Raw genomic sequence first — 27,787 nt, forward strand, 5'->3', positions numbered from 1 at the left:
CACGTTTACGGCAGGAATAAACACGTGTACGGCAAGAATAAACACGTGTACGGCTGGAATAAACACGTGTACGGCTGGAATAAACACGTTTACGGCAGGAATAAACACGTGTACGGCAAGAATAAACACGTGTACGGCTGGAATAAACACGTTTACGGCAGGAATAAACACGTGTACGGCTGGAATAAACACGTTTACGGCTGGAATAAACACGTTTACGGCTGGAATAAACACGTTTACGGCAGGAATAAACACGTGTACGGCAGGAATAAACACGTTTACGGCTGGAATAAACACGTTTACGGCTGGAATAAACACGTGTACGGCTGGAATAAACACGTTTACGGCTGGAATAAACACGTTTACGGCTGGAATAAACACGTTTACGGCTGGAATAAACACGTTTACGGCTGGAATAAACACGTTTACGGCAGGAATAAACACGTGTACGGCAGGAATAAACACGTTTACGGCTGGAATAAACACGTTTACGGCTGGAATAAACACGTGTACGGCTGGAATAAACACGTGTACGGCTGGAATAAACACGTGTACGGCTGGAATAAACACGTTTACGGCAGGAATAAACACGTGTACGGCAAGAATAAACACGTGTACGGCAAGAATAAACACGTGTACGGCAAGAATAAACACGTGTACGGCTGGAATAAACACGTGTACGGCTGGAATAAACACGTGTACGGCAGGAATAAACACGTGTACGGCAGGAATAAACACCTGTACGGCAGGAATAAACACGTGTACGGCAGGAATAAACACGTGTACGGCAAGAATAAACACGTGTACGGCAGGAATAAACACGTGTACGGCAGGAATAAACACGTGTACGGCAGGAATAAACACGTGTACGGCAGGAATAAACACGTGTACGGCAGGAATAAACACGTGTACGGCAGGAATAAACACGTGTACGGCAGGAATAAACACGTGTACGGCAGGAATAAACACGTTTACGGCAGGAATAAACACGTTTACGGCAGGAATAAACACGTTTACGGCAGGAATAAACACGTTTACGGCAGGAATAAACACGTTTACGGCAGGAATAAACACGTGTACGGCAGGAATAAACACGTTTACGACAGGAATAAACACGTGTACGGCAGGAATAAACACGTGTACGGCAGGAATAAACACGTGTACGGCAGGAATAAACACGTGTACGGCAAGAATAAACACGTGTACGGCAGGAATAAACACGTTTACGGCAGGAATAAACACGTGTACGGCTGGAATAAACACGTGTACGGCAGGAATAAACACGTTTACGGCAGGAATAAACACGTTTACGGCAGGAATAAACACGTGTACGGCAGGAATAAACACGTTTACGGCTGGAATAAACACGTGTACGGCTGGAATAAACACCTGTACGGCAGGAATAAACACGTTTACGGCTGGAATAAACACGTGTACGGCTGGAATAAACACGTGTACGGCAAGAATAAACACGTTTACGGCTGGAATAAACACGTTTACAGCCTACAACAAAAATACATGCACATGTGAATGTGCAACCTGTGGTCATGCCATCAAGGATCTGCTAACTACTAGTTAAAGGAACGCGACCACGGCCCGAAGTGCCGGGGAGGAGCCCAAGGACCCCAGGGGCCCAGCAGGCCCACTGAACACAGAGCCCAGGCAGCCAAAGCAGAGAGCGCCGCCGTCCCCCGAGCCCAGAGCAAAGGACACCCCCTAGGCCCGACAGGTGCCGAAGCACGGGCCAGACGCTGACGCCACCCAACCACCCTCCCACCAGCCCACACTGCCCTTGACGACCCCCCCGCCGGCATCAGACCAGGACTCTCCACGCCCACACAAACTCACCCACCAACCAGGGATTCTGCCAGCCTCCGCATGCGGCACCAAGCATCCCCCAGGGTGGACTATTCCCGGTAGCACCTCATCCCTGACTCCTGGCCAGCCTCCCACCCGGCTCCCCCGCCCGAGCCCCCCAAGGAAACAGGAGCGTAGGGAGACCCCCACTCGGCTGTATAGTGTGTGAATGAGTGAGTCATGATTATAGTGTAATTAAAAATAAAAGATGGTGGTTTCCGGACAGCTGGGCCTTCCTCAGAGCTCCCATGGTTACGTGTGTGTGTTAAGTGGGTGTGCTGTTTGTGTAAATGTAGTAGTGTTTAAGTTGTAGTGTTTAAAATGGGGGGGGGGGGGGCAAGGGCCACCCCTGTAGTTCCTGTCCACCCACTCCTGTGGTGCCTGTCACCATGAAGCCCTGAGTGTATATTGGTTTCTATGTTGGGGCAAGTAGTCGGGGGTGTCCAACGGGAGATCCTCCCTCTGGTGTCCCCCAGGGCCACCGCCTTCACCCGCCGCCTTCACCTGCCCCACTGTGCCCTATATGTGGTATGTATGATGTCGGGTGGCGGGAGAGGAGAGGGGCGTGGAGAGGGCACTACCGGGGGAAGACTTAGGACTCCTTCCCCGGGCGACCAACTCCTCAGCCAGCAGCAGGCACCCCCGCCTCACCCGGGCGCCTCCTGTTGCCGCCCTGAAGCACGGATAGGAAAGCTGATGCGAACATTGTGTGCCTCCTCGCCTCCACTCAGAGCGAACTGAACACTTCCTGCGGCTCAGTCGGATGCAGATCGTCGTCTCCACCTGAAAAACTAAATATTAGGAAACAAACTGCAACCATAAACTAAGATAAAGTGGTTTTATGATGTTCTGAAGAGTCAGTCCGGTACAAAGACGGGTAATTATTACACATATGGCGTCTAGAAATAATGATCATTCTCACAGCGATGCCTCTGCTGTGTGGGGGGAAGAGGACAGAAAGACAACAGACAACAGGGGGGGGGGGGGGGGGGATAAAAGAGATAAAGAGAAAGAAGCTCAGTGTATCAGGAAATGTCCCTCAGCAGTCTAAACCTATAGCAGCATAACTAAGGGATGCTAACCATCCCTAGCTATAGGACTTATCAAAAAGATAAGTCTTCAGCCTAGTCTTAAAGGTGGGGAGGGTGTCTGCTTCCCTAACACTAACTGGGAGCTTATTCCATAAGAGAGGGGCCTGATAACCAAAGGCTCTGCCTCCTGCTCGGTTCTTTGAGACTCTAGGAACCACAAGTAAGCCTGCAGTCTGCGAACGAAGTACTCTGCTTGGTATATAAGGAACAATGAGGTCTTTGATATATAGTGGTGCCTGGTTGTGGAGGGCTTTATATGTAAGGAGAAGGATTTTAAATTCTATTCTAGATTCAACAGGCAGCCAATGAAGAGAGGCTAAAACTGGAGAAATATGATCTCTCCTGCTGGTTCTGGTCAGGACTCTGGCTGCAGAATTCTGGATCAGCTGAAGGCTTTTCAGGGCATATTTAGGACAGCCCAGTAATAGAGAGTTACAGTAATCTAGTCTCGAAGTAACAAAAGCATGAACCAGTTTTTCTGCATCACTCTGAGACAGAATGTCCCTAATTTTGGCTATATTACGTAAATGAAAGAAGGCTGTTTTAGTAACCTGCTTAATATGTGGGCCAAAGGACAGGTCAGGGTCAAATATTACTCCAAGGTTTCTCACTGTAGCACTGGAAGCTAAAGTAATGCCATCCAGGTTCATTACAAAACCGGAAAATTTAGCTCTGAGTTTTTCAGATCCAACAAGAATTACTTCAGTCTTATCTGAGTTTAAGAGGAGAAAATTTCTAGACATCCAAGTCTTTATGTCTATGACACAATTTTGTAGCCTATTGGGCTGATTTGTTTCATCTGGTTTAAAGGATAAGTATAGTTGAGTATCATCTGCATAACAATGAAAGTTTATTCCATGCTGTCTAATAATTTTGCCTAAAGGGAGCATATATAGCGTGAAGAGTACTGGTCCAAGTACAGAACCTTGAGGAACTCCATGACTTACTGTAGTTTGTGAAGAGGACTTGTCATTTACATGAACGAACTGAAGTCTATCAGATAAATATGATTTAAACCAGCTTAACGCTGTACCTGTAATTCCAACCACCTGTTCTAGTCTCTGTAACAGAATGTTATGATCGACTGTATCAAATGCAGCACTAAGATCAAGCAAGATAAGTACGGACACAAGTCCTTTGTCTGAGGCCATAAGAAGGTCATTAGTAACTTTCACCAATGTCGTCTCAGTACTATGATGAGCTCTAAATCCTGACTGAAACTCCTCGCATAAATTATTTCTGCTCAGGTGGGCATGTAGCTGAGCTGAAACTATTTTCTCCAGAATTTTGGACATAAACGGGAGATTAGATATAGGTCTATAATTTGCTATCACCTCTGGATCCAGAGATTGCTTTTTAAGTAAAGGCTTGATTACAGCAGTTTTAAATGATTGTGGTACATATCCTGTCACTAAAGACATATTGATAAGATTTAGTAGTGATGTATTAATTAAAGGGAAAATGTCCTTAAAGAGGCTCGTTGGGAGAGGGTCTAAGATACAGGTGGATGGTTTAGATGAAGCTATTATTTTAGTTAATTCAGAAGGTTGGACAGGACAGAAACTATTTAGACACAAGTCAGATCCTGGTTCTAAGGATGCTTCGGAGACCACAACAGGCTCAACATTATAGGTAGAAGGAAGAATATTGTGAATTTGATCTCTAATAGTATCAATTTTATTCCTGAAAAAATACATGAAATCATCACAGCTAAGTGAGAAAGGAATACATGGCTCCACAGCGCTCCGGCTCCTAGTAAGCCTGGCTACAGTGCTGAAAAGAAACCGAGGGTTGTTTTTGTTTTCCTCTATCAATGATGAATAATAAGCTGTTCTTGCCGTACGTAAGGCTTTTTTGTATACGATTAAACTTTCTTTCCAGGTTAAGTGAGACTCCTCTAGTCCTGATGAACGCCATCTGTTTTCCAAACGCCTTGATGCCTGTTTTAGAGCTCGAAGCTGGGAATTAAACCAGGGAGCCTTCATAATCTTACCTAATTTCTTCTTCTTTAGGGGAGCAACATTATCCAAGGTTGTACGCATTGAAGCTGTTATAGTATCAGCATGTTGATCAATCTGAGCAGGAGTAAGGCTTAAAGGGGGACTCTCAGTCATGCTAACACATGGTAGAGGGGAAAAAATTGATTCAATTGATTGTTTAAATTTTGTAATATTATTGTCTGATAAACATCTACTATAGTAGAATTTATTTTTGGTCAGTGAGTAATCAAATAAAGTGAATTCAAAGGTTAATAAGAAGTGATCGGACAAGACAGGGTTTTGAGGAAATACTTTGAGCTTATCAGTCTCAATACCAGATGTTAGAACCAGATCAAGAGTATGACCATGAGAGTGAGTGGCTCCATTGACATTTTGTGAAAACCCAATTGAGTTTAGAATAGAGCTAAAGGAAATGTTTAAACTATCATTTTCATGGTCAATATGAATATTAAAATCACCTAGTACAATGACTTTATCAGTAGTCAGCACTAACTCAGACAAGAGATCAGAGAATTCGGTCAGAAACTCGGAGTAAGGTCCAGGTGGACGATACACTAATGCTAAAAGGAGCGGTTTCTCTCAATTCCATTTTGGATGAGATAAATTTAATGTCAGGAATTCAAAGGATTTATAGTTAGTTTTGTGCTTAGGATTAATTAATAATTCTGACTTAAAAATAGCTGCAACACCTCCTCCTCTGCCTGTAGTTCTAGGAATGTGAAAGTTTAAATAGTTAGCTGGCGTAGCTTCATTAATACTAACATAATCCTCTTGCTGTAACCAGGTTTCCGTAAGACAGAATAAATCAATGTGGTGATCACCTATCAAGTCATTGACTAATAAAGACTTATTTGGGAGGGATCTGATATTCAGTCGGCCACAATTTATTGTCTTATTTTCAGATTTTATTAGATCCATTGTTTTTATTTTTATGAGGTTTTCACGATTAACCCCAGAAGTGTTTTTGTGTTGTTTAATTCTTACTGCTGAGAAGTTGTATAAGGTCAGAATGGGGTTTTGGGTGGGTGGCGGCAGGTGGGAAGCTGCAGAAAAGTGTGTAGGACTACAATTCTGCCTCCTGGTCCCAACCCTGAGTTGTCAATTTAGCTGACTAATAAAAGAGTTCATATTGCTAGATAAGAGAGCGGCTCCATCAGACGAACAGCAGCTGCTGAACAAACTGCTGAAGATAAAATAACCAAAATGTTAAAAAAAAAAAAACAACATAAAATCAGCTGGATTTAAAAGAGAAATATTAGGAATAAATACAAAAGAGGTGTGTTTGAAGAAGGGATTTAAAGTTGGAAGAGGTGTTTCCAACCAGCAGGAACAGCAACCTTTCCCATTAAATCCAATGGGAAAGTGTGTCCAGACTTTTGACTGGTAATGTACTTCCAACTGAATTTAGGGTTTTCATCGCAGCAACGAGGTTTTACTTTTTCATATTTATTTCAGAGTCTCAGAGTGAGCTACAGGAAGCTTTCAGTTTCATTCTGAGCAGAGGTCATGATGCACAAGAGGACGGGTTTGCTTTTCCATCCGGGCTCAGAGTCCACAAAACACCAGTTAATAAACCTGTATGGAACCAAATCAGGGCCAAAACATTCGTTGATTTGAAATACATATATTAAATAGAAAATAATATAAAATGAAAACCAGTCACGTTCTTATTTTTGAAAACATATTTGGATTCAAAACTAAATGAAATTGATAAAATGTTTGTACATTTTAATTTCATTGGGAATTTTTTTATGTGAAACATTATGTCACTGATTTGGTTCCATATAGGTTAATTAGATCGTGTTTTTGGGGACTGTCACAGCCCAGAAAAGCTGATGCAAACTCAGTCCTTGTGTGCTTCATGACCTCCACTCAGAATGAAACTGAAATGAACTAATAATCTTCCTGCAGTTCACTCCGAGATGCTGATATAATATATTATCCTCTCCACCCAACCCACAAAGTAAAAGTAAAACTTTAAAGCCTGACACATGAAATGTTGGGCGGTAAACACACATTTTTGATCTAATTCAACTATTTAATAATTTTCTTTAAAAAAAAAACTTTTTCTGTTTATTTCTGTTATATGTCATGAGGGAGTGCAGACGTTCTCCGAAGCATGAAGTGGTTTGCAACAGGATTTTGAAGGAAAAAAAAAAAGTGTTTTGAAAATGATCAAATGTGACATATTCGATCAGAGGAAGGCAACTTCGGTCCTTGAGTGCCGCAGTCCTGCAAATGTTAGGAGTTTTCTTGCTCCAACATACCTGATTCAAATCAATGGCTAATTAGCAGACTAGTGCAGATGTCAAGCTCTGTTGATTAGGTCTAATGTGTGCCAGATGCGTTGCAGCAGAGAAACTCCTAACATCTGCAGGACTTTGGCACTCGAGGACCGGAGTTGTCTACCCCTGCATTAGATGTTTAAAAAAAAAAAAAAATCTAACTACAAACTTAAATGGAGAAAAGTTAATTCCTTTTTCATTGAAAGATGCTATTCAAGGCTTTTGCAAAACTCCAATATATTGGAAATGTACCTTTATCACAATACTAGCCTGCGCCATGTACGCGTTGCAACAACTGCTGAAACTGCTATAGTCACCAGTGTTTGTATGTTTTAACAAAGTCATGTGACACTGTTCGAAACACCTCTCCTGGATTAGCATGTAGGCGCTAACAGCTGCGGCGTGAATCATGTGGACTTTCCTGGATTAGCATGTAGGCGCTAACAGCTGCGGCGTGAATCATGTGGACTTTCCTGGATTAGCATGTAGGCGCTAACAGCTGCGGCGTGAATCATGTGGATTTTCCTGGATTAGCATGTAGGCGCTAACAGCTGCGGCGTGAATCATGTGGATTTTCCTGGATTAGCATGTAGGCGCTAACAGCTGCGGCGTGAATCATGTGGATTTTCCTGGATTAGCATGTAGGCGCTAACAGCTGCGGCGTGAATCATGTGGACTTTCCTGGATTAGCATGTAGGCGCTAACAGCTGCGGCGTGAATCATGTGGACTTTCCTGGATTAGCATGTAGGCGCTAACAGCTGCGGCGTGAATCATGTGGACTTTCCTGGATTAGCATGTAGGCGCTAACAGCTGCAGCGTGAATCATGTGGACTTTCCTGGATTAGCATGTAGGCGCTAACAGCTGCAGCGTGAATCATGTGGACTTTCCTGGATTAGCATGTAGGCGCTAACAGCTGCGGCGTGAATCATGTGGACTCTCCTGGATTAGCATGTAGGCGCTAAGAGCTGCGGCGTGAATCATGTGGACTTTCCTGGATTAGCATGTAGGCGCTAACAGCTGCGGCGTGAATCATGTGGACTTTCCTGGATTAGCATGTAGGCGCTAACAGCTGCAGCGTGAATCATGTGGACTTTCCTGGATTAGCATGTAGGCGCTAACAGCTGCAGCGTGAATCATGTGGACTTTCCTGGATTAGCATGTAGGCGCTAACAGCTGCGGCGTGAATCATGTGGACTTTCCTGGATTAGCATGTAGGCGCTAACAGCTGCGGCGTGAATCATGTGGACTTTCCTGGATTAGCATGTAGGCGCTAACAGCTGCGGCGTGAATCATGTGGACTCTCCTGGATTAGCATGTAGGCGCTAACAGCTGCGGCGTGAATCATGTGGACTTTCCTGGATTAGCATGTAGGCGCTAACAGCTGCGGCGTGAATCATGTGGACTTTCCTGGATTAGCATGTAGGCGCTAACAGCTGCGGCGTGAATCATGTGGACTTTCCTGGATTAGCATGTAGGCGCTAAGAGCTGCGGCGTGAATCATGTGGACTTTCCTGGATTAGCATGTAGGCGCTAACAGCTGCATCGTGAATCATGTGGACTCTTCTGGATTAGAATGTAGGCGCTAACAGCTGCAGCGTGAATCATGTGGACTCTCCTGGATTAGCATGTAGGCGGTAACAGCTGCAGCGTGAATCATGTGGACTTTCCTGGATTAGCATGTAGGCGCTAACAGCTACAACGTGAATCATGTGGACTTTCCTGGATTAGCATGTAGGCGCTAACAGCTGCAGCGTGAATCATGTGGACTCTCCTGGATTAGCATGTAGGCGCTAACAGCTGCAGCGTGAATCATGTGAACTTTCCTGGATTAGCATGTAGGCGCAAACAGCTGCAGCATGAATCATATGGACTCTCCTGGATTAGCATGTAGGCGCTAACAGCTGCAACGTGAATCATGTGGACTCTCCTGGATTAGCATGTAGGCACTAACAGCTGCAGCGTGAATCATGTGGACTTTCCTGGATTAGCATGTAGGCGCTAACAGCTGCAGCGTGAATCATGTGGATTTTCCTGGATTAGCATGTAGGCGCAAACAGCTGCAGCGTGAATCATATGGACTCTCCTGGATTAGCATGTAGGCGCTAACAGCTGCAGCGTGAATCATGTGGACTTTCCTGGATTAGAATGTAGGCGCTAACAGCTGCAGCCTGAATCATGTGGACTTTCCTGGATTAGCATGTAGGCGGTAACAGCTGCAGCGTGAATCATATGGACTCTCCTGGATTAGCATGTAGGCGCTAACAGCTGCAACGTGAATCATGTGGACTTTCCTGGATTAGCATGTAGGCGCTAACAGCTGCAACGTGAATGATGTGGACTTTCCCGGATTAGCATGTAGGCGCTAACAGCTGCAGCGTGAATCATATGGACTCTTCTGGATTAGCATGTAGGCGCTAACAGCTGCAGCGTGAATCATGTGGACTCTCCTGGATTAGCATGTAGGCGCTAACAGCTGCAACGTGAATCATGTGGACTTTCCTGGATTAGCATGTAGGCACTAACAGCTGCAGCCTGAATCATGTGGACTTTCCTGGATTAGCATGTAGGCGCTAACAGCTGCAGCGTGAATCATGTGGACTCTCCTGGATTAGCATGTAGGCGCTAACAGCTGCAGCGTGAATCATGTGGACTTTCCCGGATTAGCATGTAGGCGCTAACAGCTGCAGCGTGAATCATATGGACTCTTCTGGATTAGCATGTAGGCGCTAACAGCTGCAGCGTGAATCATGTGGACTCTCCTGGATTAGCATGTAGGCGCTAACAGCTGCAACGTGAATCATGTGGACTTTCCCGGATTAGCATGCAGGCGCTAACAGCTGCAGCGTGAATCATATGGACTCTTCTGGATTAGCATGTAGGCGCTAACAGCTGCAGCGTGAATCATGTGGACTCTCCTGGATTAGCATGTAGGCGCTAACAGCTGCAGCGTGAATCATGTGGACTTTCCTGGATTAGCATGTAGGTGCAAACAGCTGCAGCATGAAACATATGGACTCTCCTGGATTAGCATGTAGGCGCTAACAGCTGCAACGTGAATCATGTGGACTCTCCTGGATTAGCATGTAGGTGCTAACAGCTGCAGCGTGAATCATGTGGACTTTCCTGGATTAGCATGTAGGCGCTAACAGCTGCAACGTGAATCATATGGACTCTTCCGGATTAGCATGTAGGCGCTAACAGCTGCAGCGTGAATCATATGGACTCTTCTGGATTAGCATGTAGGCGCTAACAGCTGCAACGTGAATCATGTGGACTCTCCTGGATTAGCATGTAGGCGCTAACAGCTGCAGCGTGAATCATGTGGACTCTCCTGGATTAGCATGTAGGCGCTAACAGCTGCAACGTGAATCATATGGACTCTTCTGGATTAGCATGTAGGCGCTAACAGCTGCAGCCTGAATCATGTGGACTTTCCTGGATTAGCATGTAGGCGGTAACAGCTGCAGCGTGAATCATATGGACTCTTCTGGATTAGCATGTAGGCGCTAACAGTGTGGAAATAAAATGCTGTTGTCTCGTTTTTCTGTGTCTTTGCAGTGTATTCTGCCTCCAACCTTTTGGTGCTTTTTAACGACAGCATCCTGCGTAAAGGCCTGAGATGTGCTCTTCCTGCAGTGAGAACCATGACTCTTCATCACTGCATTATAAACATGACATTTTAGTTTTTAAACTCCAGAAAAGATTAAATAATCCTGCATGTTTGTAGTCTCTGTCTCAGCAGAGGCTTCTCACCTGGCTGTCTGTTCTGGAATATGTGGAGGTTTTCCTGGAGATGGGAGCCTGCAAGCTGTGGGGTGAAGTCGGCCGCTGGCTGGTGATCACACTCATTCAGATCTTTAAGTATGTCCTCCTCTTCCTTCTCCTTTTAGTGTTGTTAAACAAATGCCACAAAACAGATTAAAGGGGATCAAATGGCTGAATTCCCTCATCGCTCTGCAGAGACCTGATAACGAGACCTTCATCTGATTCAGGTGTGGTGGGGTAGGGCTCAAACTCAGGCCTTGTCCACACGTCGCAGGTGTCTCACGAAACACAGATATTTGTCTCTGATTCTTCCTGTCATCCACACCAAAACAGAGATTTATGCATTCATGTGTGAACACGCCGTCTGCATGTGGACGTTTATAACCGGAGGTTGGGTTTTTACACGTCACCGTCTGCAACAGAAACGCCATGATGGCACATGTGCAACCTTTGTTTATGGAAGCGAGGGTCTTGTTCCTGCACCTAAACTTTTATATTCTGTAAAACAAGAACATGAAGAAGTTCTGCAGAACCAGCACAGCCGCTGTCTTTTATCATTAGTCAGCACCGTCAACCTTTCACCGACAACAGCACAGACTTCCTGTCAGGCCTTTTCAAAATAAAACCGCAGGCAAGCCGCTTACTGAACACATGAACTCTTACATTTTCAGCAGCATGGACGTCCTTGGAGCTGTGATGGCGTTATCTGTTGTCCAGACGCCTGTTTTTTTTTTACCAGCTCAGATACCGCTCCACATAAACTACCAAGACGACATTAAGGACAGTTGTTTTCCTCCACCTGACCAGATCACGCATGTTTCCTGTTTGGTGGAAGTGGCGTTGTGAGATGGAAAGGTAATCTGATTGGGCAGGATTAAAGACGCTACCGCCGCCTAAAGCTTTGATATGAATGTGCTTAACAACGCGGTTATGCAGATATGTGTGGATGGATTTGTTTTTGAAAAACAAGGTTGTGTGGAGTCTTTTTTTTTTACTGGGGGAAGAGATATTTGGTTTTACAGAAACCTGACTACTTGTGGACAAGGCCTAAAAGTTGCAGGATACTAGACGTCCAGCATCAAATTATGATAGTGTGAATTATTTGAAGCCCAGTTGAACAGCTCATTTGGGAGTGCTGCCACCTGCTGGCTGTGTAATGTACTGCAGTCCAGTGACATATTACATGTTATAAAGCAGTGTGTCTGTAAACATGTTGCGTGTGTTATGTCCCAAGCCTCATTTTAAGTTTATTTCATAATAGTTCAACCATATAAATATTGTCTGATGTTCCAGGGCAGCTTTCCGCATCGCTCTTCTTCTCGTCTACAAATCTGGCCTCCAGACTTCACCTCCCATAATCCCTCTGGACAGAAGTGCAGAATGTGTTGGTGAAGGTCAGTTTTATGTTGTTATCCTGCGTATTTACACATTCTGAAAAGACTGAGGGGAGGAAGTTGTTCTACCTCTGTCCACCACCGGACACATTAGCTTTGTGCTGTCAGCTTGTCTTATAGCCTGAAATCTCATCAGTTTGTGTTAGCACAATGCCAAGGAGGAAAGACATCAGAATGATCTTAGAGAACATCTGCCAACATCACAAAGTTGGCAGAAAAATAAATGTAGTTTTTAGTCATTCATTTGAAACAATTCGCTATCAAAAAGGAATGTAATTCTGTAGCTTGTCTTCCTAAATCCATTCAGGAGACAACACACAGGCCGGATCCCTCGACCACTCGCTTATCACTCCGTAAATGTATAAACTGATCCAGAAGTTTGTGTTGCACCATCATGTGGCACCGTCATTGATGAAGTTACCTATTGCATCAGCATTAACTAGCTTTATAAGCATAATCTGTTGTTAGCATTAACTCGCATAATAAACATTACCTGATTTTACCATTAACTGGCATGATAAACATTACCCATTGCATTAGCATCAATCTCACCTCTGTCCGTGTCTGTTAGCATAAGGGATATTTGTAAATTGAGTTAATTCAGTCGATAAAAGATCACCAATCTGTGAATCTGAGGGTCTTCGCAAAAAACCTCCTTTAATAAAGCCCAAGAACAAATCTAAAGAGCAAGAAGACGTTGGTGAACGAGGACAGACCAGACCAAAGTGGAGATGTTTGGACTCACAAACCCAAACAAACTGTAAAGCACGGCGGTGGAAGGATGATGATCTGGACTCATATGAATGTTCATGCAGCTGAAGTTCTATTGATGCTGCTGCTCAGGTCCACATTTGTACCTCCACAGGTGATGCTAACGGTGAGGATCTAGAAGAGTCCTGCTTTGTGGGTCAGAGGTCAGGACGAATCATCAGGCCTCTGGGCAGCGGTGAGATGTTGATTTATCAACTTCCATTCCTTTATTTTCGTAGTTCGTAGTTAACCAAGTAGTCCTCAGTTCTTTACGTTGATGTCACACCTGTATCGGGTGAGACTCAGTCATTGTTATAATTGTTATAACACGCACTTTTCACGTTATAATACGCAGGTTTCACGATATAATACGCAGGTTTCACGTTATAATATGCAGGTTTCACATTATAATATGCACTTTTCACTTTATAATATGCAGGTTTCACATTGTAATACGCAGGTTTCACGTTATATGCAGGTTTTTATGTTTTAATATGCAGGTTTCACGTTATAATACGCACGTTTCACGTTATAATATGCAGGTTTCACGTTATAATACGCAGGTTTCACGTTATAATACGCACATTTCTCGTTATAATACGCATGTTTCTCATAATACGCAGGTTTCACGTTATAATATGCAGGTTTCACATTATAATATGCACTTTTCACTTTATAATATGCAGGTTTCACATTGTAATACGCAGGTTTCACGTTATATGCAGGTTTTTATGTTTTAATATGCAGGTTTCACGTTATAATACGCACGTTTCACGTTATAATATGCAGGTTTCACGTTATAATACGCAGGTTTCACGTTATAATACGCACATTTCTCGTTATAATACGCATGTTTCTCATAATACGCAGGTTTCACGTTATAATATGCAGGTTTCACGTTATAATACGCAGGTTTCACGTTATAATATGCAGGTTTCACATTGTAATACGCAGGTTTCACGTTATATGCAGGTTTTTATGTTTTAATATGCAGGTTTCACGTTATAATACGCACGTTTCACGTTATAATATGCAGGTTTCACGTTATAATACGCAGGTTTCACGTTATAATACGCACATTTCTCGTTATAATACGCATGTTTCTCATAATACGCAGGTTTCACGTTATAATATGCAGGTTTCACGTTATAATACGCAGGTTTCACGTTATAATATGCAGGTTTCACGTTATAATACGCACGTTTCACGTTATAATATGCTCATTTCACGTTATAATACGCACGTTTCATGTTATAATATGCACATTTCTCGTTATAAAACGCACGTTTGATGTTATAATACGCACGTTTCACGTTATAAAATGCACGTTTCTGGCTATAATGCGTTTTACGTTATAATACGCTCGTTTCATGTTATAATACGCATGTTTCACATTACAATACGCATGTTTCATGTTATAATATGCATGTTTCACATTACAATACGCACGTTTCATGTTATAATACGCATGTTTCACATTACAATACGCACGTTTCATGTTATAATACTCATGTTTCAGGTTATAATACGCACGTTTCACGTTATAATACACGTTTCATGTTATAAGCGCACGTTTCACGTTATAATAAGCAGGTTTTTACGTTTTAATACGCTCGTTTCACGTTATAATACGCAAGTTTCACGTTATAATAAGCAGGTTTTTACGTTTTAATACGCAGGTTTCACGTTATAATACGCAGGTTTTTAGTTATAATACGTATGTTTCACATTATAATACGCAGGTTTCACGTTACAATACGCAGGTTTTTAGTTATAATAGGTACATTTCTCGTTATAATACGCAAGTTTCACGTTATAATAAGCAGGTTTTTACGTTTTAATACGCAGGTTTCACGTTATAATACGCAGGTTTTTAGTTATAATACGTATGTTTCACATTATAATATGCAGGTTTCACGTTACAATACGCAGGTTTTTAGTTATAATAGGTACATTTCTCGTTATAATACGCATGTTTCTCATAATACGCAGGTTTCACGTTATAATATGCAGGTTTCACGTTATAATACGCAGGTTTCACGTTATAATATGCAGGTTTCACGTTATAATACGCACGTTTCACGTTATAATATGCTCATTTCACGTTATAATACGCACGTTTCATGTTATAATATGCACATTTCTCGTTATAAAACGCACGTTTGATGTTATAATACGCACGTTTCACGTTATAAAATGCACGTTTCTGGCTATAATGCGTTTTACGTTATAATACGCTCGTTTCATGTTATAATACGCATGTTTCACATTACAATACGCATGTTTCATGTTATAATATGCATGTTTCACATTACAATACGCACGTTTCATGTTATAATACGCATGTTTCACATTACAATACGCACGTTTCATGTTATAATACTCATGTTTCAGGTTATAATACGCACGTTTCACGTTATAATACACGTTTCATGTTATAAGCGCACGTTTCACGTTATAATAAGCAGGTTTTTACGTTTTAATACGCTCGTTTCACGTTATAATACGCAAGTTTCACGTTATAATAAGCAGGTTTTTACGTTTTAATACGCAGGTTTCACGTTATAATACGCAGGTTTTTAGTTATAATACGTATGTTTCACATTATAATACGCAGGTTTCACGTTACAATACGCAGGTTTTTAGTTATAATAGGTACATTTCACGTTATAATACGCAGGTTTCACGTTATAATATGCACGTTTCACATTATAATATGCACATTTCACGTTATAATACGCAAGTTTCATGTTATAATATGCACATTTCTCGTTATAAAACGCATGATTGATGTTATAATATGCATGTTTCACGTTATAAAATGCACGTTTCTGGCTATAATACGTTTTACGTTATAATACGCTCGTTTGATGTTATAATACGCAGGTTTCACATTACAATACGCATGTTTCATGTTATAACTTGCATGTTTCACGTTATAATACGCACGTTTCATGTTATAATACGCATGTTTCACATTACAATACGCACGTTTCATGTTATAATACGCATGTTTCATGTTATAATACGCATGTTTCACATTACAATACGCACGTTTCACATTATAATACGCACGTTTCATGTTATAATACGCATGTTTCGGGTTATAATTGCCATGTTTCATGTTTTAATATGCACATTTCTCGCAATAATATGCACATTTATGGTTATAATACGCACGTTTCATGTTGTAACGCGCACGTTTCATGTTATAACACGTTTCATGTTATAACACGTTTCATGTTATAACACATGTTTCATGTTATAACGCGCACATTTCACGTTATAACGCGCACATTTCACGTTATAATACGCACGTTTCACATTATAATACGCACGTTTCATGTTATAATACGCATGTTTCGGGTTATAATTGCCATGTTTCATGTTTTAATATGCACATTTCTCGCAATAATATGCACATTTATGGTTATAATACGCACGTTTCATGTTGTAACGCGCACGTTTCATGTTATAACACACACGTTTCACGTTATAACGCGCACGTTTCACGTTATAATACGAACGTTTCATGTTATAACGCACACGTTTCACGTTATAACGCGCACGTTTCACGTTATAATACGAACGTTTCATGTTATAATACGCATGTCTCACATTACAATACGCACGTTTCAGGTTATAATACGCACGTTTCATGTTATATTAAACAGGTTTCACGTTATAATATGCACGTTTTATCTTATTCCATCCTCCACGACAAGCCAGACCTTTGATTCTGCTCTCAGGACTGCAAGAACATGAAAAAATAATTTTCGTCTGGTCCATTCTCCAGGAGCAGCTTCGTCTGTAGGGGGCGGGGCAACCGGCAGCAGGGCAGGGCAACCGGCAGAGGGACGGGGCAACCGGCAGCAGGGCAGGGCAACCGGCAGAGGGACGGGGCAACCGGCAGCAGGGCAGGGCAACCGGCAGAGGGACGGGGCAACCGGCAGCAGGGCAGGGCAACCGGCAGAGGACGGGGCAACCGGCAGAGGGACGGGGCAACCGGCAGCAGGGCAGGGCAACCGGCAGAGGACGGGGCAACCGGCAGAGGGACGGGGCAACCGGCAGCAGGGCAGGGCAACCGGCAGAGGACGGGGCAACCGGCAGAAGAGGCGGGGCAACTGGCAGAAAGGCGGGGTGTGCACGTGGCAGGCCGGGGCAACCGGCAGAAGAGGCGGGGCAACCTGTAGAAGAGGCGGGGCAACTGGCAGCAGGGTGGGGTGTACATGTGGCAGGCCGGGGCAACCGGCAGAAGAGGCGGGGCAACCTGTAGAAGAGGCGGGGCAACTGACAGAAGGGCGGGGTGTGCACGGGGCAGGGCAGGGTGTGCACGGGGCAGGGCGGGGCGTGCACGTGGCAGTGCATGTTGGTACTTCCTCACCACCTCGATCAGCTGTTTCATTAAAACAATCTGTTTAACCTGCGACTTTCCGGTTTTGGGCCAGGCCCACCTCAAGTGTCCGACCAATCACACCCTGCCAGAAAAAACTTCTGCGACACATCGGCGAGAACAAGACAAAAGTTGTAATGGAGCTGAAACGTGTGTGATGGCGGCGGCAAGGACGGGGTGTAACCGTCGGGTCTGTGTTGCAGCTTCCTTGCAGACCCGGATGGGCGGTGCCTCCACGGCGAGGAAGAAGGGGAGGAGCTTAAAGGAGAAACTGGACAGCAGGCAGACGCCTCTGGGCGTTTGGGAGACCATCGCAGAGGGCGTGTTCACCGTACGCCCACTTGTCCACCGTATCCTTCCGTCACCGTGGCAACACGCCTGGTCTTGATTGGTCGAATAAACGTCACCTGATAGCAGTTTGTGTCAGTCAGGAGGAGGACACAAACCTCCTCCTCCTACTTCTGGTCCTCCTTTTCCCAGTCCTCCCAGTCCTCCCAGTCTTCCCAGTCTTCCCAGTCCTCATAGTCTTCCCAGTCATTCCAGTCCTCCTAGTCTTCCCAGTCCTCCCAGTCTTCCCAGTCTTCCCAGTCTTCCCAGTCCTCATAGTCTTCCCAGTCATTCCAGTCCTCCTAGTCTTCCCAGTCCTCCCAGTCTTCCCAGTCTTCCCAGTCCTCCCAGTCTTCCCAATCCTCATAGTCTTCCCAGTCATTCCAGTCCTCCTAGTCTTCCCAGTCCTCCCAGTCTTCCCAGTCTTCCCAGTCCTCATAGTCTTCCCAGTCATTCCAGTCCTCCTAGTCGTCCCAGTCCTCCCAGTCTTCCTAGTCGTCCCAGTCCTCCCAGTCTTCCTAGTCCTCCCAGTCCTCCTAGTCTTCCCAGTCCTCCCAGTCCTCCTAGTCTTCCTAGTCCTCCCAGTCCTCCTAGTCTTCCCAGTCCTCCCAGTCTTCCTAGTCGTCCCAGTCCTCCCAGTCTTCCTAGTCCTCCCAGTCCTCCTAGTCTTCCCAGTCCTCCCAGTCCTCCTAGTCTTCCTAGTCCTCCCAGTCCTCCTAGTCTTCCCAGTCCTCCCAGTCTTCCTAGTCCTCCCAGTCCTCCCAGTCTTCCTAGTCCTCCCAGTCCTCCTAGTCTTCCCAGTCCTCCCAGTCTTCCTAGTCCTCCCAGTCTTCCTAGTCTTCCTAGTCCTCCCAGTCCTCCTAGTCTTCCCAGTCCTCCCAGTCCTCCTAGTCCTCCCAGTCCTCCTAGTCTTCCTAGTCCTCCCAGTCCTCCCAGTCCTCCTAGTCTTCCCAGTCCTCCCAGTCCTCCTAGTCTTCCTAGTGTTCCTAGTCCTCCCAGTCCTCCTAGTCTTCCTAGTCCTCCCAGTCCTCCTAGTCTTCCCAGTCCTCCCAGTCTTCCTAGTCCTCCCAGTCCTCCTAGTCTTCCTAGTCCTCCCAGTCCTCCTAGTCCTCCCAGTCCTCCTAGTCTTCCTAGTCCTCCCAGTCCTCCTAGTCTTCCCAGTCCTCCCAGTCTTCCTAGTCCTCCCAGTCCTCCCAGTCTTCCTAGTCCTCCCAGTCCTCCTAGTCCTCCCAGTCCTCCTAGTCTTCCTAGTCCTCCCAGTCCTCCTAGTCCTCCCAGTCCTCCCAGTCTTCCTAGTCCTCCCAGTCCTCCCAGTCTTCCTAGTCCTCCCAGTCCTCCTAGTCTTCCCAGTCCTCCCAGTCTTCCTAGTCCTCCCAGTCCTCCTAGTCTTCCCAGTCCTCCCAGTCTTCCTAGTCCTCCCAGTCCTCCCAGTCTTCCTAGTCCTCCCAGTCCTCCTAGTCTTCCCAGTCCTCCCAGTCTTCCTAGTCCTCCCAGTCCTCCCAGTCTTCCTAGTCCTCCCAGTCTTCCCAGTCCTCCCAGTCTTCCTAGTCCTCCCAGTCTTCCTAGTCCTCCCAGTCCTCCCAGTCTTCCTAGTCCTCCCAGTCCTCCTAGTCTTCCCAGTCCTCCCAGTCTTCCTAGTCCTCCCAGTCCTCCCAGTCTTCCTAGTCCTCCCAGTCCTCCCAGTCTTCCTAGTCCTCCCAGTCTTCCTAGTCCTCCCAGTCCTCCCAGTCTTCCCAGTCCTCCCAGTCTTCCTAGTCCTCCCAGTCCTCCCAGTCTTCCTAGTCCTCCCAGTCCTCCCAGTCTTCCCAGTCCTCCCAGTCTTCCTAGTCCTCCCAGTACTCCCAGTCTTCCTAGTCCTCCCAGTCCTCCTAGTCTTCCCAGTCCTCCCAGTCTTCCTAGTCCTCCCAGTCTTCCTAGTCCTCCCAGTCCTCCCAGTCTTCCTAGTCCTCCCAGTCCTCCTAGTCTTCCCAGTCCTCCCAGTCTTCCTAGTCCTCCCAGTCCTCCCAGTCTTCCTAGTCCTCCCAGTCCTCCCAGTCTTCCTAGTCCTCCCAGTCCTCCCAGTCTTCCTAGTCCTCCCAGTCCTCCCAGTCTTCCTAGTCCTCCCAGTCTTGAGCGATGAAACCTTTAAACTGGATGTAGCTTCTCAGCTCTGAAGCCATTTTAAATGTTCATACATGAACATTTGCACACGTGTCCCCCCCTGACCCCCCCGTACAGACAGCGGGGGTGTGTCGTGTATTACCATGCTTGGTGTGACATCGCCGCTTGGTGTGACATCGCCGCTTTGGTGGAGTTTTCTTTGACCCGCCTGACTCCAGTTCTCGGCCTCGGAGTCTGTGGGAAGCGGTCCTGGAAGCCGTGGCTCATCTCGGGAGTCCTGGAAGTGTCCAGGTAAACCAACGCCACCATCACGGCATTTGGAAGCGATCAGCTCCATGTGAGAAAGAAAAGTCCAGAACATCAGCAGATATTTAGCATCCGATGAACGAAACCAACCGTGTTTCTAAATGACGTGGAGTCAGTAAAGTGTGAATCATGTTCCTGATGGGGACGTTTCATTTACATGTCAGTATGTCTGGGTTAGTGTTGGCCTTTCTGGTCTTCATCACATCGTTCTGTTTCGAGACCTGAAAGGTTTTCACCCCAACGCCGACCTGTGCTGCGTCTCCTCTCATCCGGTTTTCCTCCTCAGACGTCTGGCGGCGCTAAAAGCCAACAGAGATCAGACGATGACAGGCAAAAAGTCTTACCTAAACAAAACAAAAGTACCGCTAAACAATGAATATTTACAGACTGTCCCTCCCTTAAAGACCCTCAGTGTGACCCTTAGCAGACCCTCAGCGGGATCCTTAGCATGACCCTTAGCGTGACCCTTAGCGGGATCCTTAGCGTGACCCTTAGCGGGACCCTTAGCGTGACCCTTAGCGGGATCCTTAGTGTGACCCTTAGCGTGACCCTTAGCGGGATCCTTAGCGTGACCCTTAGCGTGACCCTTAGCGGGATCCTTAGCGTGACCCTTAGCGGGATTCTTAGCGTGACCCTTAGCGGGATCCTTAGCATGACCCTTAGCGTGACCCTTAGCAGGATCCTTAGCGTGACCCTTAGCGTGACCCTTAGCGTGACCCTTAGCGTGACCCTTAGCGGGATCCTTAGCGGGACCCTTAGCGTGACCCTTAGCGTGACCCTTAGCGGGATCCTTAGCAGGACCCTTAGCGGGATCCTTAGCGTGACCCTTAGCGGGACCCTTAGCGTGACCCTTAGCGGGATCCTTAGCGTCACCCTTAGCGGGATCCTTAGCGTGACCCTTAGCGGGATTCTTAGCGTGACCCTTAGCGGGATCCTTAGCAGGATCCTTAGCGGGACCCTTAGCGGGATCCTTAGCGGGACCCTTAGCGGGATCCTTAGCGGGATCCTTAGCGGGATCCGTAGCGTGACCCTTAGCGGGACCCTTAGCGTGACCCTTAGCGGGATCCTTAGCGTGACCCTTAGCGGGACCCTTAGCGTGACCCTTAGCAGGATCCTTAGCGTCACCCTTAGCGGGATCCTTAGCATGACCCTTAGCGTGATCCTTAGCGTGACCCTTAGCGGGATCCTTAGCGTGACCCTTAGCGGGATTCTTAGCGTGACCCTTAGCGGGATCCTTAGCGTGACCCTTAGCGGGACCCTTAGCGTGACCCTTAGCGTCACCCTTAGCGGGATCCTTAGCATGACCTGTAACTTCAGCCATTCAACTAAGAACAAACTAATCTGTGCTGGCTGCATAGGTTTGGACTTAATATAAAACTTTAAAACTGATTTATTTATTTAAGTGTTTGAACATATACGTATATATGAAAATCAAACATATCAACCCATGGAGGTCTGGATTTGGAGTTCTACTCCAAATGAAAGTGGAAAAACTCACTACAGGCTCACAATGCTTCTAGAGAGTTCTTCTGGAAGGGGGAGGGGCTTACGCAGCTTCTAGAGAGTTCTTCTGGAAGGGGGAGGGGCTCACGCGACTTCTAGAGAGTTCTTCTGGACGGGGGAGGGGCTCACGCGGCTTCTAGAGAGTTCTTCTGGAAGGGGGGGGGCTTACGCGGCTTCTAGAGAGTTCTTCTGGACGGGGGAGGGGCTTACGCAGCTTCTAGAGAGTTCTTCTGGACGGGGGAGGGGCTTACGCAGCTTCTAGAGAGTTCTTCTGGAAGGGGGAGGGGCTCACGCGACTTCTAGAGAGTTCTTCTGGACGGGGGAGGGGCTCACGCGGCTTCTAGAGAGTTCTTCTGGACGGGGGAGGGGCTCACGCGGCTTCTAGAGAGTTCTTCTGGACGGGGGAGGGGCTGACGCAGCTTCTAGAGAGTTCTTCTGGACGGGGGAGGGGCTCACGCGGCTTCTAGAGAGTTCTTCTGGACGGGGGAGGGGCTGACGCGGCTTCTAGAGAGTTCTTCTGGACGGGGGAGGGGCTGACGCGGCTTCTAGAGAGTTCTTCTGGACGGGGGAGGGGCTTACGCAGCTTCTAGAGAGTTCTTCTGGACGGGGGAGGGGCTTACGCAGCTTCTAGAGAGTTCTTCTGGACGGGGGAGGGGCTGACGCGGCTTCTAGAGAGTTCTTCTGGACGGGGGAGGGGCTGACGCGGCTTCTAGAGAGTTCTTCTGGACGGGGGAGGGGCTTACGCAGCTTCTAGAGAGTTCTTCTGGAAGGGGGAGGGGCTTACGCAGCTTCTAGAGAGTTCTTCTGGACGGGGGAGGGGCTCAGAGTTCTTCTGGACGGGGGAGGGGCTTACGCAGCTTCTAGAGAGTTCTTCTGGACGGGGGAGGGGCTCACGCGGCTTCTAGAGAGTTCTTCTGGACGGGGGAGGGGCTTACGCAGCTTCTAGAGAGTTCTTCTGGAAGGGGGAGGGGCTTACGCAGCTTCTAGAGAGTTCTTCTGGAAGGGGGAGGGGCTTAGGCGGCTTCTAGAGAGTTCTTCTGGACGGGGGAGGGGCTCACGCGGCTTCTAGAGAGTTCTTCTGGAAATCCTGTGAAATCCTTCTCCAGCTTGGGTTTACCAGGAGACACGTGCAGGTTTTTGGATCCGTTCATGGTTCTGTCCACCTGGACTAAAGACCCAGTTCCACGCAACCCCTCAGCATGAAGCTGCCACCGTCATGCTTTGCTGTAGGCATGCAGAGTGGTGTTGTGTCCAACACCTTCAACCTGAATGTTTTTCTGCTGTTTGTGTTTTCAGCTTTGCCGTCCTCCATGATGCTAAATTTCAGAACGGATGGGAGCGGGTTGAGATGAGGAGAAGAGCCTTCCTCCTGCTGTACTACCTGCTGCGTTCGCCCTTCTACGACAGATACTCAGAGTGAGTACTTGAGGACAGCGATGTCCTGGAACGGGACACCATCCGTCTCATCTGATCATTTATGATGCCTGCAGCGAAGGCGTTGAAGCTTCACGCTGAAGGATTTTAGTTTCATTTCTGTTGGAAGAGTGACGGGATGTATTTAAGATGATTTCTAATAAATCATGAGGAAGAACGGTTGTCTTTCAACTGAAACGTCCAGGTTTCCCCTGACTCTGTGTCCGAACCCCAACTTGGGCCAGTCGGAGTGTTCTCACTCTGATCTGAAAGTCGCTGTGGACCAATGACTGGAAAATAAAAATAAACACAAAAATTTAAACGTGTAAAGCTCGGTTGCCATGGTGATCCGTAAAACCGCTTCTGGTTGCTGTGGTAACTGGAGTTTGCACATCAGTTGTTACCTGATCACTCTGCTGCTTCATCTGCAGGGAGAAGATCTTCTTCCTCCTGCGGCTTCTGGCCGATCACATTCCTGGAATCGGACTTGTGGCACGTAAGTACTGCAGAGGTTGTGCATCAAACCCTGGTTTTCGTTGGTCCGAGTCTGCTGCCACCACGTATCGTCGGCGTAAACGTGGTTGGCTTCAGTGCGTCGCAGACATCCCTTTGTGTTCTGCTGCTGCAGTTTTCCTTTTCTGTACAGCTGCAGTGTCGAACTGACTCTGTCTTTAAAAACAGTTTCTATTGGTTTCTAATCACTAAAATAACTGTTTTTATTCTGAAGGGACAAAAAGCTTTAAAACTGCGGTAGCAGCTTTGTTCGACAGGCGCGTCCGGGATAAGTAACGCCTTACAAACACCACAGAAGAAGAAGAGAGGCACGGACCTCACGGCCAGTCGGCCATGTTATATTCCAGTAGTTCTCGGTGGTGTGACTTCACGTTCCGCTGCTTTACGTCGTACAGAACTAGAAACCGACAGGTTCATCTGCACTACAGAGCTGCTGGTTCTCCTGCAGAAGGTGAAATTTCCTTCATGTTCCGTTGAAACTTTCGCTAACCTACATCCGCCCGCCTGTAGGTTAACGGGTACGTTAACCTACAGGTGGGCGAACGTACCCATTAACAGGTATGTTAACGGGTATATCTGCCTCAAATGCCGCTCCCTTCATACTTTCCGCTTTCTTTACATTAGCATGCTTATTAGCCCATATGTCCAGCAGCGGGCAGTGCTCAGACGTTAGTTTCAGACAGTATCATGGAGATGAAGGAAATGAGGATGATGTGGCCATTAAATACATTGCAGTTGTTTCTTCTTTGCTCCTTTTGCAGGTTGCACACTAGCTGTAGTGCTCAGCACTGCCCCATGTGGTTTCCAGTGGTACGACCACAGTTACTGTAATCAATCAAATCAAAAATACTTTATTTATCCCTGAGGAAAAGATGACATGAGGTTTAAGGATGAGGATTAAGTTCCAAAGCCTGAGAAAGGGAGGGGTATTAGGAGGGGCGGCTGAGCGTCAGACAGCATTACATTCCAGGAGACGTGATAACCAGCCTGCCCAAGGCCAGTCAGGGAGCCAGATCCAGATAACAGCTTTGTTTTGGGTCAAGCTAAGCTTCGTTTGGCTCAGCTTTGAGTCCTTAATGGTCTCTGTCGGACTCCGAAACAACCGAATCGGGTCAGTTTCCACCAAAACCAAGCAACCGCTTCTCCATGATGTTTCCCACTGACTGGTGAGCTCCAGAACCACGACCAGGTCCAGTCGTGGTCCAGTGCTGTCATGCATGAGTTCGAGTCATAGACTATATATAAAACATGGGAGTAGCCTCCGTGACGTCACCCGTAGGTTTCTGAAGAGCTGAATTGAAGCTCGGTGGGCGGTTCCTACCATCACCATCTTGGCAGGGGCATGCATGTCGTCTCACCCGGAAAATACAAATATGGGCAAAGAGGTGGAGCTGAGAGGAGGGCTGTGAGCGTCATGGTGGATGATTGACATCGAGCAAACTCCGAGCTTTCTGTAGCTAAGAGCTAACCCAGCTAACCTGGAGATAACAGGAGCTAACCAGCTAACAGAGGTAAGCAGGCTAAAGCTAAGTCATGTTGTTAACCGGCTAAAAACCGCGGTTGTTCTACGTTCTTCTGACTTGAAGCGGGAGATCGGGTACCTGTCAATCAAAAGGACACGCCCCTAAATATGCCGAACTTCGAGAAATTACTTTTAAACGGGCGAGTTAGAAAAAATTCATCCACAGTTGTCATGAAGGTAAACCTGACCTATTAAACCTAAAATAGATTTTTGAACCAGGCTGTAAACATGTTTATTTCTGCTGTGAAGTTGGTCTTTTTAACATGGGAGTCTATGGGGATTCGCTGTGTTCTGCAGCCCCTAGTGGATGAAGGGGGAACTGCAGTTTATGCATTTCCACATCGGCTTCACTTTTAACCGCTGGAGGTTGCCGCTTGGTTTGAGTGCTAGTTGCTCTGCGTAGTCCATCACAGATCTTCCAAAATTTGCGAGACACCAGGAAACCGCACACCAACCAGCAGAAACCAGTCATCATAAATCCAACTGTGTAGAAATCCTCCACAGAAAGAAGCAGCAGGCACATGACCTTCATCACGTATCCAGCAGCATACACTCCGTCGGGACCTGCGGGCTCCCCTTCCCCCATTTGTTGCATTGAGAGACCAGCTGACCAGATCCATGATTTAAATTGGGAAGGAAATGGAGAAAGAGGCTCAGATAGATAGATGATGATACAAAGAAGCAGCAGATCTGAGTGGGAACGGGAGGGACTCTCCGAGACCAGGAAGCAATAAGCGTAATGCATGTAAAGGACCCAGAAGACGGATGAAATGCTGCGTATCTGTGTTTATCGTAGACCATGGCTGCTCAGTTCGGTCCTACGAGGTCACAGTACTGCAGGTTTTCTATGTTTCCTGCTCCAACAGACCTGAAAATGGACCTTTACACACATATGCCGATCAGACACGATGTGAAACGGTACCAAGGGACGTTTAGGATCAAGTCGTTGTGACGTCCGAACACAGCGACAGAATATCGGCGCTCCGTTAACGGAAAGGGTTGGGGTGAGCAACGCAGCGTTGGGGAGGTGTGAGGTCGTGTTGGCCCGGAGCACATTTCTGTTCATTCCCTCTAGAACACAGGTGTCAAACTCCAGTCCTTGGCCGGTATCCTGAAGGTTTTTGTTGACTCCATGCTCCAACACAGCTGACCAAAACTTGAAAACAGGTTGACAAGAAGCTGCTGGATGCATTTGATTCAAATCAGCTGCGTTGGTGGAGGGAAACAACAAAAACCTGCCGGATACCGGCCCTCGAGGACTGGAGTTTGACACCCCTCCTCTAGAACAATGTGCCGTGCCACACCCGTCTGCCCGTCTGAACGGGGTCTGGAAGTCTGCTGTAGAACTGGTTTCAGGGGTCAGCTTGCCGCAGGGTCCTCCTGCACTTTATGTTTTGTTGCAACAGGCTTTACGTGTCTGCATCACCATCCAGCGAGACGTCAGATGCTTCCAGACTGTCGACATTATGGAGGTCCAAGCGTGAGACGCTGATGCAACATTAGCAACAGTTTCAAGTCACAAAACTCGTGGTTCTTGAGTCTGTCTCTGCTCTCTGACGTAAATGTTTCAAACGTTGCTCTACGTCCGGACATCTTCTACGTTGCCAAGGATGTTCAGTCAGTTCATCCACTAGGGGGCAGTGCAGAGTTCACGTCCACATTCTGGCACTGGTTGGTAGCGGCAATGCACCACTGAAGTTGTTCTCAACTTCCTCTTCTTCTGGTGTCTGCGTCATCTTCCTGTTCCTCCTCTTCTTCTGTGGTTTGTTGCTTCTGCTGGTTGGTTGTACCTCAACACTGCCCCCTGGTGTTTCTGGTTAAACTTACAATAAAACATTTCCTTGCTTTCTGTGAGTCTGAGAGCTGTCTGGTCGTCAGATCTCCGGAGCCATTTTCACACATTTGTTTCATAATGTTGTAAAGATGCTCAGATTAAGGATTGTCTTGTACTTTCTGTGGTCGGGAAAGGATTTTGGTGCTTCAGGTCAGCACAAGACCTGCGGCCGGAGTTGGGTTAGTGGAGATACGTTTCCAGAGGGGCGAAGATCTGAGGAGCCCCGGTTGCAGACTGTTGGTGTTTAGTTGATGTCATGATGAAAACAGCGACTGGACTGAGCTGCGGTTGTGTGTTTCAGGTCCTCTGATGGAGTACCTCCCCACCTGGCAGAAGATCTATTTCTACAACTGGGGGTAAACCTGCAGGTTGGACGGCTGGACGTCCTCCGGAGACTAAGACGCTTCCCACCCATCCCCACAAATCAGATCAAATTATGTTGAAATAATTCCAAACAAGTTTCGGCAGGATTTTACGATCCCGAGCGCACCCGTCGACCGATGCCAGAAATGGGTTTTCATTCCTGCAGTTTCTGACTTCAGCTACGTGACGACGTGTTTGTGGTCGGTGTCAGCAGCTGGAAGTTTACTGCCCATAACTGGATTAAATTCCCGGCTCGAGGGAATTCGTGTCCTTCGGGGTGATTTTTACCTCCGTTCTGGCTTCCCCATCTGGAACGATGTTTTGGAAGCTTTTTTCCCTTGAACACAGGAGCTCTTTCATATCCCCCCA

At 46.6% G+C, this 27,787-nt stretch overlaps 1 protein-coding gene across 1 annotated transcript in view; it reads left to right on the forward strand.

The window, feature by feature from the left end:
• pex16 (peroxisomal biogenesis factor 16) overlaps positions 1 to 27,787 on the forward strand; it is a 52,587-nt gene that overhangs the window by 1,877 nt on the left and 22,923 nt on the right. The window contains exons 3-11 of the mRNA XM_079239630.1: positions 10,794 to 10,870; positions 10,963 to 11,096; positions 12,294 to 12,394; positions 13,260 to 13,340; positions 17,741 to 17,887; positions 20,183 to 20,255; positions 23,070 to 23,189; positions 23,618 to 23,682; positions 27,357 to 27,411. Coding sequence (XP_079095756.1) covers positions 10,794 to 10,870; positions 10,963 to 11,096; positions 12,294 to 12,394; positions 13,260 to 13,340; positions 17,741 to 17,887; positions 20,183 to 20,255; positions 23,070 to 23,189; positions 23,618 to 23,682; positions 27,357 to 27,411 — 853 coding nt within the window. The remainder of the gene's footprint in view (positions 1 to 10,793; positions 10,871 to 10,962; positions 11,097 to 12,293; positions 12,395 to 13,259; positions 13,341 to 17,740; positions 17,888 to 20,182; positions 20,256 to 23,069; positions 23,190 to 23,617; positions 23,683 to 27,356; positions 27,412 to 27,787) is intronic.

Source organism: Telmatherina bonti, assembly GCF_933228915.1.
Source record: "Telmatherina bonti genome assembly, chromosome: 1".
Classification (NCBI taxonomy): Eukaryota; Metazoa; Chordata; class Actinopteri; order Atheriniformes; family Telmatherinidae; genus Telmatherina; species Telmatherina bonti.